Source organism: Sander vitreus, chromosome 10 (genome assembly GCF_031162955.1).
Source record: "Sander vitreus isolate 19-12246 chromosome 10, sanVit1, whole genome shotgun sequence".
Taxonomy (NCBI): domain Eukaryota; kingdom Metazoa; phylum Chordata; class Actinopteri; order Perciformes; family Percidae; genus Sander; species Sander vitreus.
In genome coordinates, this window is record NC_135864.1 from 16546716 (window position 1) to 16567746 (window position 21031).

At 38.2% G+C, this 21031-nt stretch overlaps 1 protein-coding gene across 1 annotated transcript in view; it reads right to left on the bottom strand.

Annotated features, from left to right (window-relative positions):
• LOC144524350 (neuronal acetylcholine receptor subunit alpha-7-like) overlaps positions 1-21031 on the bottom strand; it is a 37141-nt gene that overhangs the window by 12706 nt on the left and 3404 nt on the right. The window contains exons 2-4 of the mRNA XM_078260532.1: positions 12206-12345; positions 6094-6138; positions 4808-4917 (exon numbers count right to left, since the gene is read on the bottom strand). Coding sequence (XP_078116658.1) covers positions 4808-4917; positions 6094-6138; positions 12206-12345 — 295 coding nt within the window. The remainder of the gene's footprint in view (positions 1-4807; positions 4918-6093; positions 6139-12205; positions 12346-21031) is intronic.

The following is a 21031-nucleotide window of genomic DNA, read 5'->3' on the forward strand; positions in this document are numbered from 1 at the left end:
AGTTTTTCTCAATTGCTAAAACACTAAAACCCATTGGCTGAACAAAGTTCTCAGTTGCCTGAACTCATTTAGCTAATTGTGCAGTCTGTTGTCAATACCTTAAACCATTTCACATTGTAAAACACAATTTGCAGATCTCACTTAGACTTTTCAGCAAAACTCTAAACACGTTCTCATTCTCAAAACACATTCTGCACTCTAATGCACATGTCATCCATACTGGTAAACACAAGTGGCAACAATCAAATACAAATAGAGAACACATGTCATTGATTGAACACAACCACTCAAAATTGATTTCACTTGTTTCAAATGATGTGACACAACCAATATAAGCCAGTTCAGAGAGCAAACAGGTTGTTGAAGTTGGGAAGGAGAACGTCTGAGAATGGATAGAAGAAACAATGTGAGAGGACAAGGATGAGTGCGTATGCGAGGTGTCAGGGCTGGATACGGCACACAAGAGGCTTCTTCCCCCGTTGCCTCAGGAGGGACAATATTGCTTGGGATGTCGACAAAGTGCTCTGGCCTGACCCAGCCCAAAGACAAAAAGACGCACACTGATCACATGTTTACTCCTTTGATTTTTGTCTCTTTTAGTATTGTATACTGTAGTACAGTGCATTGTAGGCTGTATACTGTACAATGAACAAATCGTATGGCCCTGAGCATTGTGCTTTACATTTGTTACTGTAACAGTACTGACTGCTCAATAGATTTTGACTGGTTGCAGGTTTATATCAACAAAGAATTACAAGAATTACAGTATCACAGAGACAAAGGACAAGTTTGTGCGATGCAGGGTACAGTACTGTAAAAATAGGGGTGCAAGGAGGAGGAAGAACAACAAAAATTGCAAAGAGCAAAGCAGAGTAGTAATTTCTGATCAATTTTAGAGCTACTATGATAAAACATGTTTTCGTTCATCTAAAGACAATGACGGAAAAATATGAAATTTGTTTTGAGATTAAAAATGTACTTCTCCCTGAGAACTATATGTTTTGAATAATGTGTTTTCTATTTTTTGGTGTATTGTTTACTGACTGCTTGATAGTGTATATAATTTTGATCACTTTGTTTATGATTTGAGAGCAGTGTTTGATTTTGAACACAGGTAAAACTGTTTTGAGGCGAAAGTTTCATTTTGCAAGAGGAGTCAGAGGTTTTGTAAATAGTGCTTGAAGACGAGGTTTTGTGTTTAATGTGTGGTAAATTAAGTTGTAGCACTGCGTTGCCGATGTGTGGAAAAGGAACTTCGTTGACACTGTTCTTGATTATAAAAAGGTTTATTACATCAAGGATTTCAGCATCATGACGGATCCTGCAGAACCTGGAGAGTACAAAGCCAATATGCACTCTGTCTTGCTGCAGCAAGAACATGGCTTATAAGGGGTACGTTTAGGTAACATGTTAGTTAAAGTAAATAGATGTGAGTTGGCAAGTAAAGGTCTGAGTCCCTTTGAGGTCAGAGTCTTTTTGGGGGGCTCCAACACTACACATAAAATCATTGATCCCACTCAGCCCCCAATCACAGAATCACATAAAACATCCTCTTCAACACATCACTCCACTGAGAGGAAAATCATTAAACTTACTCGTATGTCTCAGCACATTTGAGCTTTATACAAACTTTAACCTTATAGGCTCTTCAGATACTACAAATGTTTTCAGAAAATGGAGCAATTTTCAAAAATTTTGTTTTAGCAATTGAGAAAAACTGTAAAACAATAAAAATGAACAAATGGATTGATGGTGAGCTCTTGCTGAGCTGCATGCTAATAAGCCTGCATGCATCTGCTATTCAACACAGTAAGACTAGTGTGTTTATGGTTGCGCACTTATGGCCCACGGTGTAATGATGTGTGTTATGACAAGAGTGTGCGTCTGTTTGCAACTAGTGTGCACAGATATTTACTGTGCAAACACAGCACAAGAGAAAGCAGCCGACAAACTAGCAAGCCACAAACAGGTAGACTGAGAAAAGGGGGAGAGTAAAATGCTGACACCTTGACAGACAGAGACAGGTAGCTGGGATGATTTATAAAGAGGAGTCAGTGAAGGCAGGGAACGGAAAAATGGAGAGAAAGAGTTGATTGAATAGAATGAATTATAGTGAGACAGTGAGTTATGAAAGAGAGACAGAAGAAGACACAATTTGAATGAGATGAGAGAAAAGATGGTAAGACGGGATGTGTGATGGAGGTAGAGAGGGAGGAGTGGAGGCAGAGGGTAAAAGGCAGAGAGAAAGGGAGATTAGGATGGGTAATCCTGGCAGGTCTGAAAACTGAGCTTTTAAAATTTGGGTTAATACCCGCAAACCTTTGTTTTGTCCTCGTATTCCCTGTGATGTGATGTGTGTGTGTGTGTGTGTGTGTGTGTGTGTGTGTGTGTGTGTGTGTGTGTGTGTGTGTGTGTTTGAGTGTGTGTATTGGGGGGAAATATGGTCATTTTCTCCATTAACTCAGTAACATGGGTGATCAACATCAACTGCAAAGCTGTCTGTCTCTCTTGACCTCACTTTATCTGTTCAAATAAATCAAATCTTCTGTTTTACAAGCTTCTCAACTCATTGTATCTGTGTCATTGTCTCTCTGTTTGTGACTGAATCCTCTTCGTATTTCTTCCCCCTCACGGGTCTCAGACCCGATCATCCGTTTCTCACTCAAGCATGCAAACGCAATGCAATTAGTTGTTCTGGAGAAAAACAACTGGCCTACATTTCAAATTGTCTTGAGAAGCCTTGCAAAGAAGCATGAACAACAGTGGATACAGCCTGACCTGAATCAAAAAATGCAATGAGCCAAGCTCAGTTATTTAAATAAGGGCCTGAACCAGTATGTCTTGTTAATTCTTTCAAAAAACAGACATTTCTGTTTTAATGTAATGAGAAATGACTTGCAGCATGTTGACATCAATAGCTCTTTATGCCTTCATGACACTAGTTTCTTTATTATTAACAAGCAAGTCCAAATTAAATCATCAAGGAGATTGACAGCCTTTGTCAGCCACTGCAAGAAGACTGAACGGCAGTTTGAATTGAGACTGTTGATATTCTGTCAATGATTGATGATTGGAGGAGTGTAACATCACTTTTTAATTCTATTTCAATTAATTTCAATAAAGCAAATTAATTGTCAAAATGGCTGTTCTTTTAATACTAGGGCTGTTTTTCTTAATCGTGATTAATCGCTGAATTTCTATAGTTAATCGCGATTAATCGCATGTTATATCACATGATTAACATTCTATTATTTTGCATTTCAGAAGAGTTTTTAAGTACATATTAACAATGGAAAGCAATTATTACCAGTGTATCTTGATTAGGAATCAAATGAATGCAAAGAAAGTTGCTTTATAAACTTGACTTAAAGATTTGTATTTGTTCATTATTTATTTACTGTAAACAAAAGAAAAATTTGTGAATCTGTCATTACTGCACAATTCAGAACATGCCAACCGTAGTATGTCTTTAAGACCCGAGTCTTCTACGATGCTGACAGGTCTGCAGTTAGTTGCCACCCATTTTGCAAGAGCGGTAGTCATTTTTTGGGATTTGGTTTCATCCACAGGTCGGCAAGTAGCACTCTCCAAAATACTGCTTTGCCTGAGCCTGCTAGCATCAACCTGAGTCACGTTAACTGTACTACTATGCTTAGCTCGTAGGTGGTAGCTCAAGCTTGACGTGCTTCGTGATATTTTAATTCGGCTTACGCAATGTGCATATGGCTTTCGACTTGTCTACTGAGCTGTCCGGGAGTTTTGGAAAATAAAAAGCGCCATTTAGAATTGTGTTGCTGCTGTCTTTCTCCATCATGCCTGCAGCCTACAGCAGCAGGATGTGTTACGAGGAAGTATGGCAGGTTGATGATAAGTAAAGGTGCAGCAAAGGGTCAAAATAGTAGCCTAGCTAGATTCTAGTGATTTTAGAACAGCTAAGGGGCGTTGTTAGGCACGACGCGAAGCTGAGTGAAGTGTAAAATAAATTAATAAATGGCGGCAGGCGATTAATGAACGTGTTATGCTCGGCCCTTAATCGCATCGCGATTAACGCGTTAATGCTGACATCCCTATTTAATACACCTTTTCTTTTCTAAAAAAAAGCTTTTGGAACAAATTCCCATCAGTGGGAAAGTCATAGTCAATTAAATGCAGTTTTCAAAGTTTTTAAAGCGACCCATCTCCTCCTGCTAACTGTGTCACTGGGTTTTGTGTTTGGTTTGGTGTGATCTTATCACATTGGCTTAAAGTTACCCTGACACTGCTTTGGTTTTTGGGGATTAAAAACACAATCAGTAAAATAGAGGTGCATTAAGGATTAGAGTGATATTTTAATCACTGACAACCAATAATAAAAATAGTAAGAAAATATGCCAGGTGTGTTTATCTGCTGGACTGATAATGGTGGATTACAACACCTATTTTATCAAGTTTGACAACAACAACAACAGCAAAAATGAAATTAAACAAAAAAATATATATAAACGTTTAACAAGTAAATGAAAAGGTCACAACTCTTTTTGGCCACCTGTGTGCAGCGGAAACAAGTTGTAAACACAGCCTTGACATATCACATTTCAAGTTGATATGACAAACATGTTAACAAGCAGCATATATCTACATTCAGGCATGACTGAGCAACTATATCATTCATTTGGAGTCATTTTTTAGTTAAGTAATGTATTTACTGTAAGTTCACTATTCACTCAGTGAACTAACAGTACAGTTGTTAAACTCACAATAAAACTAATTATAACAAAAATTGCTGCTTTAAGAAAGGTGGTTATGAGCAGGACAAAGCAGCTATGACCTGTTGTAAAGGAGGATGTCAGGGGTCCAGATCTGGTCTGAAGGGAATCGTAAGTTCTGGACACCGGGGTAGTTTTCTGGATTCCAGCTAAGGTAGATGTCTGTCCAGTACTGTAAACAGAAAAAGAGAGAGAGAGAGAGAGAGAGAGAGAGAGAGAGAGAGAGAGAGAGAATTTCAATAAATTTCACTAAACTTTAAGATGATCTTAAAATAAATTTTAAATAGTTGCAATAACCCTCATTGCATGTAGTAATGTGCAATGGCTAGTTGAAGTAATCTAATTGAACTTTTACAAGTTAATGGCACATTTAAGAGAAATAAGAAGGGCTGTATCTTGGGGGGAATGAAAATGGAGGGGTAAAACGATTCTTGCAGTACTACGGTTTTCAAAATTAAATAGCAATTCTGAAGTTATCAAGGAATGGAACACAAATGTTATTCCTGTAAGCATGTTTCTAACCATGCAGGCACACCTGATGGCTTAAACAATGTAACAGTCTATCACCATTTACAGCCTACTATCTACATTATTAAGTTATAAAATGGCAACACTATGGGATAATGAGCTAGAGACGGTTCTTCTCTCTACTTCATGAGAATGTGTTATTTATTTTGGGCCACCCCGTCTAGGATCTAGTCAGGATTTTTACTTTATTAAACAGTAGGCACCAAGCAAACTGTGTCCTACTTGAAACTGTTGCACAGAATAGTTTGGCCCGAGGCTTTGAAAATGTTTGTGGAAATTTTTGCCTGTTGGCATTAAATCCATTAACTATCAAGTTGACTGGCACTTAATCCTCCTCCTCTTCTTTTTTCACTTTCTGCTTGACAATCTGCCTGAAGTGATGTTTTCTTGAGTATGCTGATGCCAGCATTGAACACGGACACACAAAACCACTGTCTCTATTTCACACACGGTCAGCAGCTGTTGGCTGAGATCCAGTATTGAGGATGAGTGTTCTGTTAAACTGTGAGCTCTGAAAATAATTGCAAATAGCTTAAAAATACTAGATGGAGGAGCTAACACTAATACTAACTGGATATACAGGCAATATTAGATTATTAATATTTATTTTAGACTGTGAGTAAGTACAAAGAAATTATCCAGGAAAAAAATTGCAAATCTGGATGTGCATGGTTAAAATTTGATATCATTAACAAGCACTTAATGTAGTGGTGCTAGTAATTTCAGAAACAGTCAGTGTCAATAGAAGAGATAATTGTGTAATAAACCAAAAATAAAACACATGAAATTGATAACGTGCCCTTCTCAAACTTTGACTCACCAGCTGCAGCCAAGCATTGGTCATCAGCACTTGGTTTTTCTCATCCTGAGGACAACAGAAAAAAAAGAAGAAGAGGAAAAGAGAGAATACGTTTTTTTTTGTGTAAGAAAAGACAACCAGGGCAATCCATATTTAATATAGTGGAAAAGGGCTTTGCTATTAGCAAGTCAGGGCAGTTGCTTTGCATATCCAAAGAACAAACCAGGCTTTGTAAATATGTATAAAAGATGGTTTTATGTAACCAAGTGTAGTTCTGTTGAATGGTTTCACAGTGCAGCCATCTGACAAATTACACAACCCTTTCAAAACTAAAATACTGTAGGTCCTAGTGGATTTAAACAATGGTAATGAACTGTAAAATGCCATGCTTGCTCGAATGAAAAAAAAAATCTAATCATATTCACAGACATAATAACATCACAAAAGGAATGCTCTAAGTGTTTCTTTTCTCAACTCACTGATTTATTTATTTCAAGTGTGCAATGCATGCCAACAGTTAAACATGCTCTGTAAAGGTGTCGCATGTTATTGTGTAATTATGTATTATCTTAAAAGTACTACTGCAAACACAATGATAACAGAGATTGATCTTAACTGTATTTTCTACAAAGGAGGCAATAGCAAATAATCCTCAGCAATTAAAAAATGTAATATATTTTTAATATATTTCTATATTTTAAGTCTGAATATATGGTTTGCAACTTATATGTTGTATGTTCTATATGCTGCTGATGGTTTGGCAAGGACATTCCTGTAAAATTAATTTGTAATGTCAGTGAGACAATATCCTGGTTAAAAACATAATTATTATTAAAAGTTATTAACAATAAGTAATTAAGTAAAATAACGTTGAAACAATGCAGTTTGAAGCCTATGTCTTTGCCTATATATATGTATATATATATATGTCTTTATTATATTAAATAATGAACTTCAGAAATGTTTACAAAATGTACTTATTGCATTTGGGAAATTATGTTGCTAATATTCTAGCTGCAAGGTGAAATTAGCATTTCTGCAAGATTCAGAATTTCAGCTCAAAGTGCAGAGTGAAAAAGTCAGAATGCCTACATTGAGGAGAGGAAGGCTGTAAGAGATCAAAGAAGTTTCCTTTTAAAGCACACTGCATTTGTTTATCCATGTATCTATTCATCTCTCTCTCTCTTTTTTATCCTTTTTCTAAGCTTGGGGTTAAAAACGTGGGCAGTGGGCACATATGGCAAATCCTTCTATAATGTCTTTTCTTTAGGCAGATGACCCAGATGATATAGTAAAAGTCACAGCTGAAAGCAATACTTGGAAACGTGTGTCTCTTCAGAGATTTTGAATGGCCCAGTGATTTGTTGGTGTGTGTTTGCAATTTGTTGAAATGGGTCGTATAAAATGTATTAAGACTGTACCCTACTCAGAATTTTGTCAGTCAAATCCCCCTCCCCCCAGGTATTGAGTATCAATAAAGTAAGGTTACACTTTATTGAACTGGGTTCGGCAAGACAACTCCGATATTGACAATGGTAGCGCATAATGCTACAGCTTTACTTCCTCCGTTTTACCCTTTAAATAAAAGCCCAACATAAATTCACTCAGAGCATTTCGCTGAGAGGCAACCCAATATAATAGCTTAAATTACGCTAACAACATTGTTTGCCGACACTAGATATTAGAAGGAGCGCTCACTCTGACTGACATAAAAAAACTGATCGCTTTGTGTGGATTCTGTGAAGCACTTTGTGTTACAAGTGCTATACAAATAAAGTCTGATTGATTGATTGATTTAAGGTCAGAGCATCAGATGCCTGCTGCATTATGTGGATAGTGAGCATACATTCAATACACACACAGACTTCACTTTTCTTAACTACTTGAAGTAAAATATTTATTGTCAGTCATTGTACCATCAAAAGGTCAATCTTGTATATTAATAAGTATTCGTCATCGGCATATTCATTTGTCTTGTTATCTATAGATTTTTGTTTCTAAAAATGCTTAACATTATTACTGATGTCTTTTCTTCAATACACTTTTCTTAACATTTATCTTCTGTTTCAACATGAATATTTGTGTGTGTTTATGAGTCTCTATATGGACAGATTTACCTAGAAACACCTAGAACCTGACCTAGAAACATGTGAGCACCAGTCAGTCAACAATGTTTACTTTAAAGCTGATGAATAAATAAGTTGAATGAACATCTGTGTTCCCTAACAACAACTGAATAGCAAAGTTACAGTGTACTAGTACAAATCTGGGTCTCAGCACATCAGTTACTGCTACATAATTGAAGCAATCCCATAAACTGACAAGGTATTTTTTTAAATACATTATTTTCTATTTCTTATATTGATGTTTATAAACATCTAGAGGCTACAGCAAAGAATACAAGACATTTGCTAAAAAATGGGCTAAAAGAGGTTTTAAGTACAAACCCCAATTCCAATGAAGTTGGGACATTGTGTAACACGTAAATAAAAACAGAAAACAATGATTTTGCAAATCCTTTCCAACCTATATTCAATTGAATACACTACTAATGTTCTAACTGATATATATTCGCTCATTTTGAATTTGATGCCTACAACACGTTCTAAAAAAAGCTGGGACAGGGGCAACAAAAGACTGGGAAAGTTGAGGAATGCTCAAAAACCACCTGTTCGGAACATTTCACAGGTGAACAGGTTGATTGGTCATGATTGGTTATATATAATTATATACAAGCAAGGATGGGGTGAGGTTCACCACTTTGTGAACAACTGCATGAACAAATAGTCCAAAAGTTTAAGAACAACATTTCCCAACGTACAATTGCAAGGAATTTAGGGATTCATCATCTACAGTCCATAATCCTGAAAAGATTCAGAGAATCTGGAGAAATCTATGCACGTAAGCAGCAAGGCTGAAAAACAACATTGAATGCCTGTGACCTTCTATCCCTCAGGCAGCAGTGCATTAAAAACCGACATCATTATGTAAAGGGTATTACCATGTGGGCTCAGGAACACTTCGGAAAACCATTGTCAGTTAACACAGTTTGTCGCTACATCTACAAGCGCAAGTTAAAACTCTACCATGCAAAGCGAAAGCCATATATCAACAACATCCAGAAACGCCGCCGGCTTCTCTGGGCCTGAGCTCATCTGAGATGGACTGACGCAAAGTGGAAAAGTGTGCTGTGGTCTGACGAGTCCACATTTCTAATTGTTTTTGAAAATCATGGACATCATGTCCTCTGGGCCAAAGAGGAAAAGGACCATCCAGATTGTTATCAGTTCAAAAGCCAGCAGCCGTGATGGTATAGGGGTGTGTTAGTGCCCATGGCATGGGTAACTTGCACATCTGTGAAGGCACCATTAATGCTGAAAGGTATATACAGGTTTTGGAGCAACATATGCTGCCATCCAAGCAAATTCTTTTTCAGGGACGTCCCTGCTTATTTCAGCAAGACAAAGCCAAGCCACATTCTCCACGTGTTACAACAGTGTGGCTTCGTAGTAAAAGAGTGCGGGTACTAGACTGGCCTGCCTGCAGTCCAGACCTGTCTCCCATTGAAAATGTGGGACGCATTATGAAGCACAAAATACGACAACGGAGACCCTGGACTGCTGAGCAACTGAAGTTGTACATCAAGCAAGAATGGGAAAGAATTCCAGCTACAAAGCTTCAACGATAAGTGTCCTCAGTTCCCAAATGCTTTTTGAGTGTTGTTAAAATAAAAGGTGATGAAACACAGTGGTAAACATGCCCCCAACGTGTTGCAGGCATCAAATTCAAAAAGAGTGAATATTTGCAAAAAAACTATAAAGTTTGTCAGTTTGAACATTAAATATCTTGGTTGAAAAGTACGGTGGCCGACAGGGACAAACGCCCTGAAACTTAAGAAAACACACGCAAATAGACAAAACACAAGCAAATTAAGAAACTTCATTAACTTCATTAATTTGACAACACGTGCGGGGTCGAAAATTGACCAAGATTGAAAGGTGTCTTTTTTTAAATTAAAATTCAGTCTCTCTTCAGTCTCTATCCTTGCTGTGTTCCAGAAATCTAGTTTACCCAACATACAGTATAAACATCTAAACTGCTGGCTAAGCTTTAGTGCTTTGCTCAAAGTGTTAGTGACAACATTCAAATTCTTTCATTTGACTCCCTCCCTACATCCTCCTTTTACAGTATAATGGACACATAACCCCAGTTTGTATATTAGGTTACTTGTCCACTTGACTTGTCTCTGTTAGACGCGCTAGAGAATCGGATTAAAAAGTGCATCACGTTCATTCTCCTCCTCTGAAACAGATGCGAGAACAACAACTTCCATTTTAACCATTTGAAAAGTTATTTAAGATAGTAGACCTGGATTGATTTCTTGGTCACAAGCTGGAGGGAGGAAGGAATGATAATTTTCTTAAATTGAGAATGTGTCAGACAACGATAAAAAATGTGGAGGGGAAGTTAAATAAGCAGTGTTAACGGCTCTTTCAGCAACTAGTCATGAGAAACAAAACACTTCAGACAGAAAAGCAGGCATTCAGCACTGCGTTAAAACTGCGTAAGCCAAGGGTCTTCAACGTTTTTCAAGCCAAGGACCCCTAACTAAAATAGAGACAGGGCAGGGACCCTCTACTACATACGCATATTGTATAAATTGAATTTGCATAATAAACTGGGCCTACAATAATGTGTAGGGGGACCTAAAGACTTTTTTTGTATAGAACATTAAGATACTAATAATTGTATGCATGATTTTATAAATCATGTTTTAATGTTAAACATACATGTGGCACAGTGAATCCTTAGGATTTACTGCAGCTGTGGATGGCCTTACCTTACCTATAGGCCAGTAAGAAGTGGGTTCTATTTGGTCAAATATGTTGGATTCATGTTAATTTTTGAAAGTTTTTTCAAAAGTCTTAACAATAATTTGGAGGCCCTCTTGAATTGACTCTGAGGACCCTCTAGGGGTCCCGGACCCCCTGTTGAAGATCCCTGGCGTAAGGGATTACGTTGGTGAGGGAGTGTCGTTTAAGGTACTGGTGAGACATCCAGGAAGTTCAGTTTAAATAACATATTAATGTGTTTAAAGGCTTATTAGACGCTACAACACTGCATACTCACAGACAGGATTTTACAAATCTGGAAAGTTATGCAGCTGCAGCTATTTTATCTTTGATCACGACGATTGCCAGGTAAACAGCACAAATGGGGCATTCAAAGGCTACAAAGTTATCTACCAGGAATGTGTGCTTGTGCTTTTGCAGGAGCCCCATGTGTGGCCACCCCTACTGCATCGATGGGCGCTAGCATTAGCCATGCATTATGTCATGCATGGCCCTAACCCCACTCTGCTTTAGTTTGTGCGACAAAAAAACAACTATGCTCAGCCACCTTTCCCTCGATGAATAAAGATTTAAAAACAATAAAACATTGGTGTTAAAAGAGAAATCAACACATACAGTTTGTGGCCGGAATTATTATGTTTTCAAATGTCAACGATGCAAGTCACCAGCACGGTGGTACAATTCTACTTCAACCTCCATTAAAGGCAGGGTTGGCAACTATTTCCAATATACACTTTTTTACATATTGTTTGAAATGATCTTTACACCCTGACAGCAATAAATAACTAATGGGCTCTGAAAAAGGAGTGAAAAATATCTGTCATTAAACGGCCACCAATCACTGCCTTTGCGGTCCGCTTGGAAAGAACCAATGTAATGACTCTTTGCCTTGCTGCGCTTACTATACCCATCCCGTGTACGAGCCTGAGCTCAATGTGTGTCATAGTAGTCAGTAGTCATGGTTGTTTTAAACATTTGGTATGATAACATTAGGTGTTTGCTTACCGGTGAATGAGACATGAAGTGAAATTGCGGACCCTTCTCTGCTCTGAAGCAGCGATGTAGCGCATGTGGGTCAGAGCCCCGAGGGCAGGGGTTAGATGGAGCCCTGAGGAGATGCTACTTTCAAATCAGGCTACCTTTACAACATTACCAACTCTGCCTTTAAACAACAAAACTTCATATTTTACCACACTTCCTACATTCTACACTCTCACACACACACACACACACACACACACACACACATAAAGAATATAAGTGAATGCTGTCTCCCTCACCACGTCTATAATCTGAAGCAGTGTGAGGCCCAGCTCCACCAGGATGGCTGCTGAGTCATTGACCACAGGTCTCTCCAGTCGGTTGTAGTTAGCCAGCAGCTCTTTGTACAGCCTCCTCTGGTGTTCTCCCTGCAGGGATCCTGGGTAAAACAAAAGAAACAAGAGGAAACATGATTTGTCTGATGATTGCTTTGAATACAAAGCATCTCCTGCACTAAAGGTTGTTCAAAACTAATCACCAACATTTGAACATGGAAGTTCATTATTGACCTTAGGTAACAGTTTGTGTGACAAACTCAGCTCCCAGAGTTGAAGATACACCCCTCCATTCACTACAGTTTCTGAAGGTCACACCTCAACTTACAGACATAGGGGGTGCAGTGTTTTTATTTGCATTTTAAACAGTAAATCTCTTGCTGGATTAATGACGTTCCAGGGCAGGTTTTTAAAAAAAAAAGTGCTGTTAGTGTTTTGGCTTGGGCTATCCATTTCCTGCAAATTGTACTTTGGAACACATTCTTGTGTACTGAGCCTGAATTCTAATCCAGAAAGTAGCTTTAATGACATTCATAACCTTTTACCCTTCTTTTGCTGGCACCAACCTGCAGCCAGATTATAATTTACCTGATGGAGTTTCAAATGTGCTGCCATATACTTTACCTATTCAGTCTATTCAGATTGCCCCAAGATGTCCCAGATTCCTACAGTAACTTTTGTAAACTTGCCATTGATGTGAAAAATGTATAAGAGGAAGGTCTGTTGAGATGAAAGTTTTGATGAATAATGAATACTGTAAATATACACGTGCTGACACTGGCAAATACATCCACAAACTGTAACACACATACACACACACACACACACACACACACACACACACACACACACACACACACACACACAGTGGCAGGGTGGTAGATTGGTGTGGTCTTAAGGTCCAGTGTGATTAAAATGATGTGTTTGTTGGCCGACTCTCATCACCATTATTGATCCTCTTTACCTCACCTTTCACACACATTTTGCACTGCCAATTTGTCCCGAAATAAAGGGAGACAGAGACACACAAACACCCATGCGCACACACACAAACACGATCAGACCACATTGTTAAATTACCTTGGACCTAATCTCACTATTTGCGTCTCATATTCAGCCCTTACATCAGGGGTTTCTGCTCCCAGTAATGTGTTCACACCGCAAGTAAAATCAGTTTTTCTGTCCTTTATATGTGACACAGATCTGTGACACAGATCTGTTTTAATGTATCCTCTCTATCTATGCATCCATCTATCCATCTCCCAGTACCTTATGTAAAGGTTGGATAGACGGAGCCATGGCCTTCCTGCAGACACACATTCAAAACACTTGCACACTCACAGACATGGATAGAGACACATGTTGTTTTGGACACCCAGGCAAGTGTTCTAATGGCTGATGGCTTCTGCAAAGAACACAATCTCAATAAATCCATACACAGCACCACTGTCATAAATCTGTCCATCTATGCACAATGTAATTTGCATACGCACGTGCACTCAAATTTAACTACCGCCTCATCTACAGCTGCTATCCTACAAACCTCCCTTCTGTGTCTCTCCTGTGTTTTATTACTGTGAATTGTGAACTGAGGTCCAAACAAACATAACAAAACTAATAAAGTCAATGAAGAAGAATATAAAGCTCAGTCTCCATTGCTGCGTGTCTCATAAAACCGTGTTTGGAAGGAATTAAATAATCAAATACAATAAACCACCGTGGCAACTTTATTTTGCAAACACATGTGCAGTATACGCCAGGGATGAAGGGATACACCCATTAGATGTTTTCTTTTTTTATTCTTCTTGTTTTCCTTTCCTTTTTCTTTTTTTTTTAATTATCTCACTAATGAAGCTGATATGAGAAGATGGCAGGAAGACATCATTTTCCAAACCCAGCGAGAGGCCTCATCAAACAAACTCCAGCAGAGGGAGGGAATCAGAGTGGGGGATAGAAGGTAAAGGGAGCTGGAAGATTTGTCGTTTGTTCAGCATCCTTTTTGTTGATCTCCCTGTTGACCTCCCCTGTTTTTAGAGCATGATAAGGTTGAGGTTGAAGAGGTGTTCCTTCCACTATCTTTAGTCTTTATTAGATGTCAAGTCACTGTAGTTGGTTTGACCTTTTAGTAGGGCTGGGTACTGAATTCAATACTTTTTAGGCACAGACCAAATTGCTTCTACAGTAATGAGTATCGAAAAATCCCTTGTCATTCAATACCCAGTTTCAACACTTAAGGAGTAAATCTCATCAGTGTCAGTGAGCCAATAAGCATGCAGCATGCTTCTACCAATATTTAATAATGTCTGTGATTGACTGTCTAACGTTACACGTTGTAGAAACACGCAGGAAAAACTCTATGTTACACACAGAGACAGGGCTCACATAGTAGGAGCTGAAAAATTAATAAAATGTTTATGCCGTAATTTTGTTATTTCTTTTTGGTTTATAAAATTGGTATCAAAAAAAGTATTGTTTAAAAACCTGTATCAAAGTCATGGTATTGTATCGGTCGAAAATGTTTGATACCCAGCCCTACCGTTTTAGTCCATCATGCACACACACAAACTATAATACGTAATACTATTAAGCTTATTGTTTTTCCTGTTCCCTAAAGAAAAGGTCAAAAATGTGCTCTTTGATTACAACCACTACTGTAAAAGTGTTTTCACTTTTTTTCATCACTGTGGAGGAAGGAGTTGCTGCAAAAAACCACAGTGCTCAGTCATTCTGTCCCACTTAAGAGCCAATTCATTATCACTGCATTGAGTGAAAGTACAGTTTAAAAAAAAATAGTCAATACTTATTGAAGTCTTACTTAAGTCAAAGATATCAAGGAATTAAAAATATTTTTAGCAAATTGTTATATAGTTAAATTTACTGAAAATGGAAAGAATTAATTCCCCATTGATGAACATATTAATGAACATTTAATTAATAGTTCAATCAAAAATTCAAAACATATAGCACATAAGATGGAGGACAGCGGCAGCGTTGCCATAAGTGTATCAACAATGAGTGATCACATTTCTCCAATTTATGGGGTTTGGAATTGATACTTCCCAACAGAATCATGCCAGAGGTCAGTACAAATGACATTAAATCACATTATTGCAGATAGTACATGTTCAAATGGTTAGGTTTAAAAAATATATGTCAAAGTAAGTGTTTTTATGTGTTTTGTAATGTAATTTCCTTGTGTTCCTTGTCTTACATGAGGAACACACACACACGCACGCACGCACACACACACACACACACACACACACACACACACACACACACACACACACACTTAGAATTTACGGCTACTTTTGTTCATCTCTGTGCTCATTTTAACTTCAGACAAACAGCCCATACAAGAAATAACACTTCTTTTTGACATTGTTCTGTATGTTCATTCATGTTAACCTAACCTTACCGATCTAGCACGCTGATGCTGTTCCTGAGCTCCAGGCTGTCTGCATATAAAATTAGTTCTACGTAGTTTAATAAGCAGAGCCACACTGCTTCTGGGCACTTCAGGGACACCGAGGGCATCGTCACCCAAGGGGACATTTTATGTCAGCTCGGCATAACCCCACAAAATATTAATACATTTCACACATTCACGAGGTCTCCTGTGAGACCAAGCCAATTTTCTTTTTGAGTGCATTTCCTCGACATCAACATTTATTAGAAGAATATTGGACGTGAGAGCTCTCGCAAATTATTCTGAAAAAGAATCGAGAGGAAATGAAAAGGTAAGACACGTAGAGATGTAAATTTGTGTATCTTTATGGATTTTGCTTTGCGCACTGTGGGGGTGAGACAACGTGTCCAAAATGTGTCTCCCTGCCTTTCAATCAGTCCAAACTGGGAGAGGCTCCAGCCCCTTATGTAAAGTTTTAGATACATTAAGAATACTAAGGACAGAGATAATGATGTGGGTGTTTTGGAATGACAACCACTATTTTGTAGGATTAGAAGGAACACATTCAGAATTGACAACCTTCAGGACGACGGGATAGTTTGAAAAAGTTGAACATATTGACAACAATGTACTGAGTCAGGATGAGCCAGCTGCAGCCATGAATAGAAATAAAAGATACTCTTGCTTAGCATTAGCTAAAAGGAAACATTTCCATAGTGTGTTCTAGGTAAGAGGAAAATCCAATTTCAGACACATGGCAGCTCTGTACAAATGTGAAAGATGAGAAGACTGCTGAAGATTCTATTGTATTCAAGACTGTTGAAAAGAACCTATGTCAGAGGTTATCCAGATGCTTTCAAGCTTCGTATTGCACACTTAAAATGTTAAATTCACTAAGCGTGAATGTTAATCCCATTCCACTTATTCTCAAGGTCAACTTCCTAGCTTTTTCCACACTTGTCAATTGCATCTCAGTCTTCAACAAAAGATGAAAGCTCCAGAAGCTACCTGTAGTAAGTGGACCTTCAATTAAGAAGACAACAGAGTAAACTCAACAAACAGAGGAAGACAGTGAGGTGCATTTAAAAGCTCCCAAAAAAGCTTTTAGGTGAACCCTTGAGTTAAAAGCCATTTTTAAAGTTTAGGCTTGTAAATCAAATTTGGAATTTTTGAACTCTGGTCTGTGCTTGGAATTTAATTTACAAGTTTATTTATTTAGTCTGTTTTCTAAAATGTACATTCAGATCTGTCAACAGATCTGTTTACAATATATTATGATATAAATATCAACATATAATGCTGTAAATAAAAATGGGAAAAGAAAGAAGCTTTTAATAAATCTTTTCAAATTGCGTGAATAACTCCAACCGCCCCAATGAAAGATATAAGTTTCACTTTCCATGATCCGTGACCGATGGAGGAGCATCTTGGCGGTGATTTAAATCTTTAACTGAAAATGTCTGGGAAAAGAAAATCTAAAGTGTGGGTGCACTTTGAAATAGTAAAATTATCCAAAATAAGATGCTAGTTGTGTGCCACCGCCCGATACAGGAGCACAGCCGGGATCCAGTGCACACCAGACCAGTGAGCCGCGGCGTAATATGCAACGAGGCAACGTTTGCGGCAGAAAAACGTTATGACAAGAGGATTGTAAAAGAAGTACAAAGCGCGCTTCAGGAAAGCAGACTTTTGCTCGGTGCGCTGCAAACCACTTTCAATTAATCTTCTACAACCCTGCAACACTTATACAATAAGAAGCTACTCTTTTTATGTCTGTGTCCTAATCGGTTGCATGTTTCCATACAAAAGGAGCTTTACACACAACCTTATCACAGCTGAATATTTAATTGAATATTTCATCACTGTAGTCAGCCCCCCCGAGATTCGACGATCAGTCGACGATAGGCAAAACTTGACAAATCTTATTAGATGTAAATTCTTAGTCTGGGACACCCCTGGTCTAATCTATGTCAAAGTAGATTTTACAGCCACAAATAATGTAATGCTTTTGTTAGCTATAGACTGCGGATTGTTAGCTGGAGAGAGAGTTGTGTATATTCATGCATAGGCTACACAATACATTGAGATGTCAATAACTATAAAAGGGGAAAATCTGAAGCACATTCTTTCCATACATTCCTCTCAAGCTGTCCACCTCTAATCCCAATTATATACACCTTCTTTCCTTCTCCTGTAAAACTCCAACTTTGCAATATAACACTCCTTTGCTATTCCACTGTACGTTTTCATTCTTCTATATTTTGACTTCCTCTGTCAGTGGCTTTATCCCTTTACAAGCCTTTCAAATCTTGTGATATCCTCTTTTTTGATCCCCCTCTCTATATGCCTCTCTATATTTTCTCTATTCCTCATTCTCAGTCTTTCTGTCTCATCCTGAATTGACTTGTTTCTGCTTTCAGCATGTTTGTTCTTATTTGCAATGAATGAGCGCATTCTAGAGCCGATTAGGTTGTGAGGAAATAAACAAAAAGCTGGAAATGAATTCATGGTCATAATCAGTGCTGTCACCAGTTAGTTAGCATCATCTGCAAACAAATGGTGGGGATTTAACAGCCATGGTCCCTTAAGGTACAGGGCAAAAGATGCCAAATAAACAGGTGACTGATGTGTGTAACTGTAAAGCCAAAAATATAGGTTTTTGTTCGAGGTGGCATCTGAAAATACAAGAACCGCGCAAATACACTCCAGCACATAATTATTTTCTCGCTCACGGTCTCTCCGTCACATACTCATATACACACACACACACACACACACACACACACTCACACACATTAACATACTGAGAAATTCAGCTAGACGATTCTGTCCCATCGGAATATTTTTTACTGGGTCAATGCGTTCAGATGAGGCTTCCAAACACACTCAGACACCAAAAACACACACACACACACACACACACACACACACACACACACACACACATCACTAAACTTCTTATAGAGATGCATGTCTTAAAGTAAATGATTAGGAACCACTAAACCAGAGATCTTCAACAGGGGGTCCAGGACCCCTAGGGGTCCTCAGAGTTACTTCAGGGGGGCCACCAAATTAATTATAAATGTTCTGAAAGTTTTTTCAAAAATGAAAAACGTTTTAACATGAATCCCACATATTATTAGTAAATATAAATCAGCCTATTTGTGAAAAAACAGACATTAATGATAGGCTTACTGGCCTATAGGTAAGATAGTCACTAAGGTAGCCATCCACAGATACGGTTCATCCTAAGTATTCACTGTGCCATATGTATGTTAAACATTAAAAATGATTTATAAAAACATGCCAACAATTAATATTTTAATAGCTTAGAATTCTATGCACTTAAAAAGGTATGCATAAAGGCTTTACACGTTATTGTAGGGGGTCCCTGATCCATCTTTCTTTTAGTTAAGGGGTCCTTGGCTTATAAATCGTTGAAGACCCCTGCACTAAACAAACAGTTGATTGAAAAGTATTCAAAGTCAATAATGATGTCGTGCAGATATTGAAAACATCATTGTAGGTTGAAATACTTATTTGTCACTTTAATTATTACAGTCTAGCCATGAAGAGATCACTTATAGTGCAACTCCACAATCCTCATTCCATGCAAAATGCATTTTTAAGTTCAAACAAAGCTAATATGGGGCTTCAGCAGTTTCAATTGGAAAAAAATCAAGTGGGTACCAAAGGCTTTTTAGGAAGAAATTCCTTCTTTGTGTTACTATCCCTCAACTGCCACTTAGAAAGAAAACAGTGTACAGGAAAGCATATTTATTGTTGGTATGTTTGCTTTATTGGCAGGTGTCTCAGACTATCACTGCTACAGTACTGTTTTTTGGCTGCTTACTCCAGGTTTCAAAAGGTGACACAGATGTCCATGTTTTTTCTACAGCTCAAATGTAACTGGCTTTAGCCACTGCTTTTCACACCAACAATCTTGCCTGCTAGACAGACTCTGTAGACAGGGTAAACATGGGGCCGCGAGTGGCCCCTGAGGTTCCCAATGATGTATAAACAGCGATAACAGAGCTGTGGTAACAAAATGGTCGGGATGATAAGATTAGAAGTAAAGGCTTTAAAAAAAAAGACTTCACTTCTGTTTAACTCAACATTAATGTACATACTTACAGCAAGTTCCTTCTTTTGAGGTTTCCCAGGACTAACATAGAAACCACACTACTGTGAAACAAACCCCTCATTATTTAGAGAAATCTTGTTTCATGTTGTAGTAAACATGCTTGCTAAATTTCAAAAATGTTTGTAAAGAGCCAAGTCTATTATCCGGTCTGGAACATAACAGGGCTCTGATCCCAGAATGCTCTGGGACAGAGGAACCTGGAGGAAGAATAGGGCTGCACAAAGAAACCGCTGACAGACCGCCACTCCCCGAGGGCCTGGACGGTCAACACTACGACAAATGCCACACATCTACAGCCATTCTGATGCAAATATATTGTGTGATATGATTAAAACCACACTCCCACAAAAACATTTTGCAACAAGAGTTATTAGCTTAGGGTAGCAACATGCTGTTCGTTTGAAATCAAGTCTTTTTGAAAAGACAGAGTGGGCGAATGATAAAAATAAAACTTAATTTAATTTGGTCTTCATTCCATTGGGATTTTTTACTTAATTATATAGCAGCAAATAAAACGTGGATACACTATCACATACTGCCATTGCTGAAATGTCACTGGCCAGAATGACATGATCTGTAATGCGTCTTGCATAAATCAGGAATGTTTGATACAAATGGTAGTCATGCAGCAGTCACTCTAGAATATAGCATGTGTATATTCTGACACTTCCTTTCTCAAACCTGTAAATAGGTGTCCACCATAAGGGATACCATCCATCTCACCTTTAGATAATGGCAAAGACCTTGAAAACAGTCATTTAACTGTCTGTAAGAAAAGCAAGGTGAATAAATAATGGGACTCAGAGACTATAAAGTAACAAAACAAAGTGTGTGTGTGTGTGTGTGTGTGTGTGTGTGTGTGTGTGTGTGTGTGTGTAAAAAGCACCTTATCTTCTATTCATGCTTTTGAGAAATATGTGTCCTTCAAATCCTAACAGGATACTTGTATTGACTCCATTGTTATTGTGTATGGATTTGTATGCGTTTGCATTCACACAGGTGTGTGACACACAGTTTTGCCTAAGTGTGCATTCAATTCTATTGAAGACACTACTACATTGGTAATAATCTAGCACCTCATTATTTCACTATCAATTATTTGGTAGGGGAAAGAGTCGGGGGCGGTCAGCAGTGAAGTATCCAGATGTTCAGCAGTTTTAAACTGGCATCTAAACCAGGTGGCAAGCTAATTGCCTAACAACACAGACAGAGAGATGGGGAGAGATGGAGAGGGAGT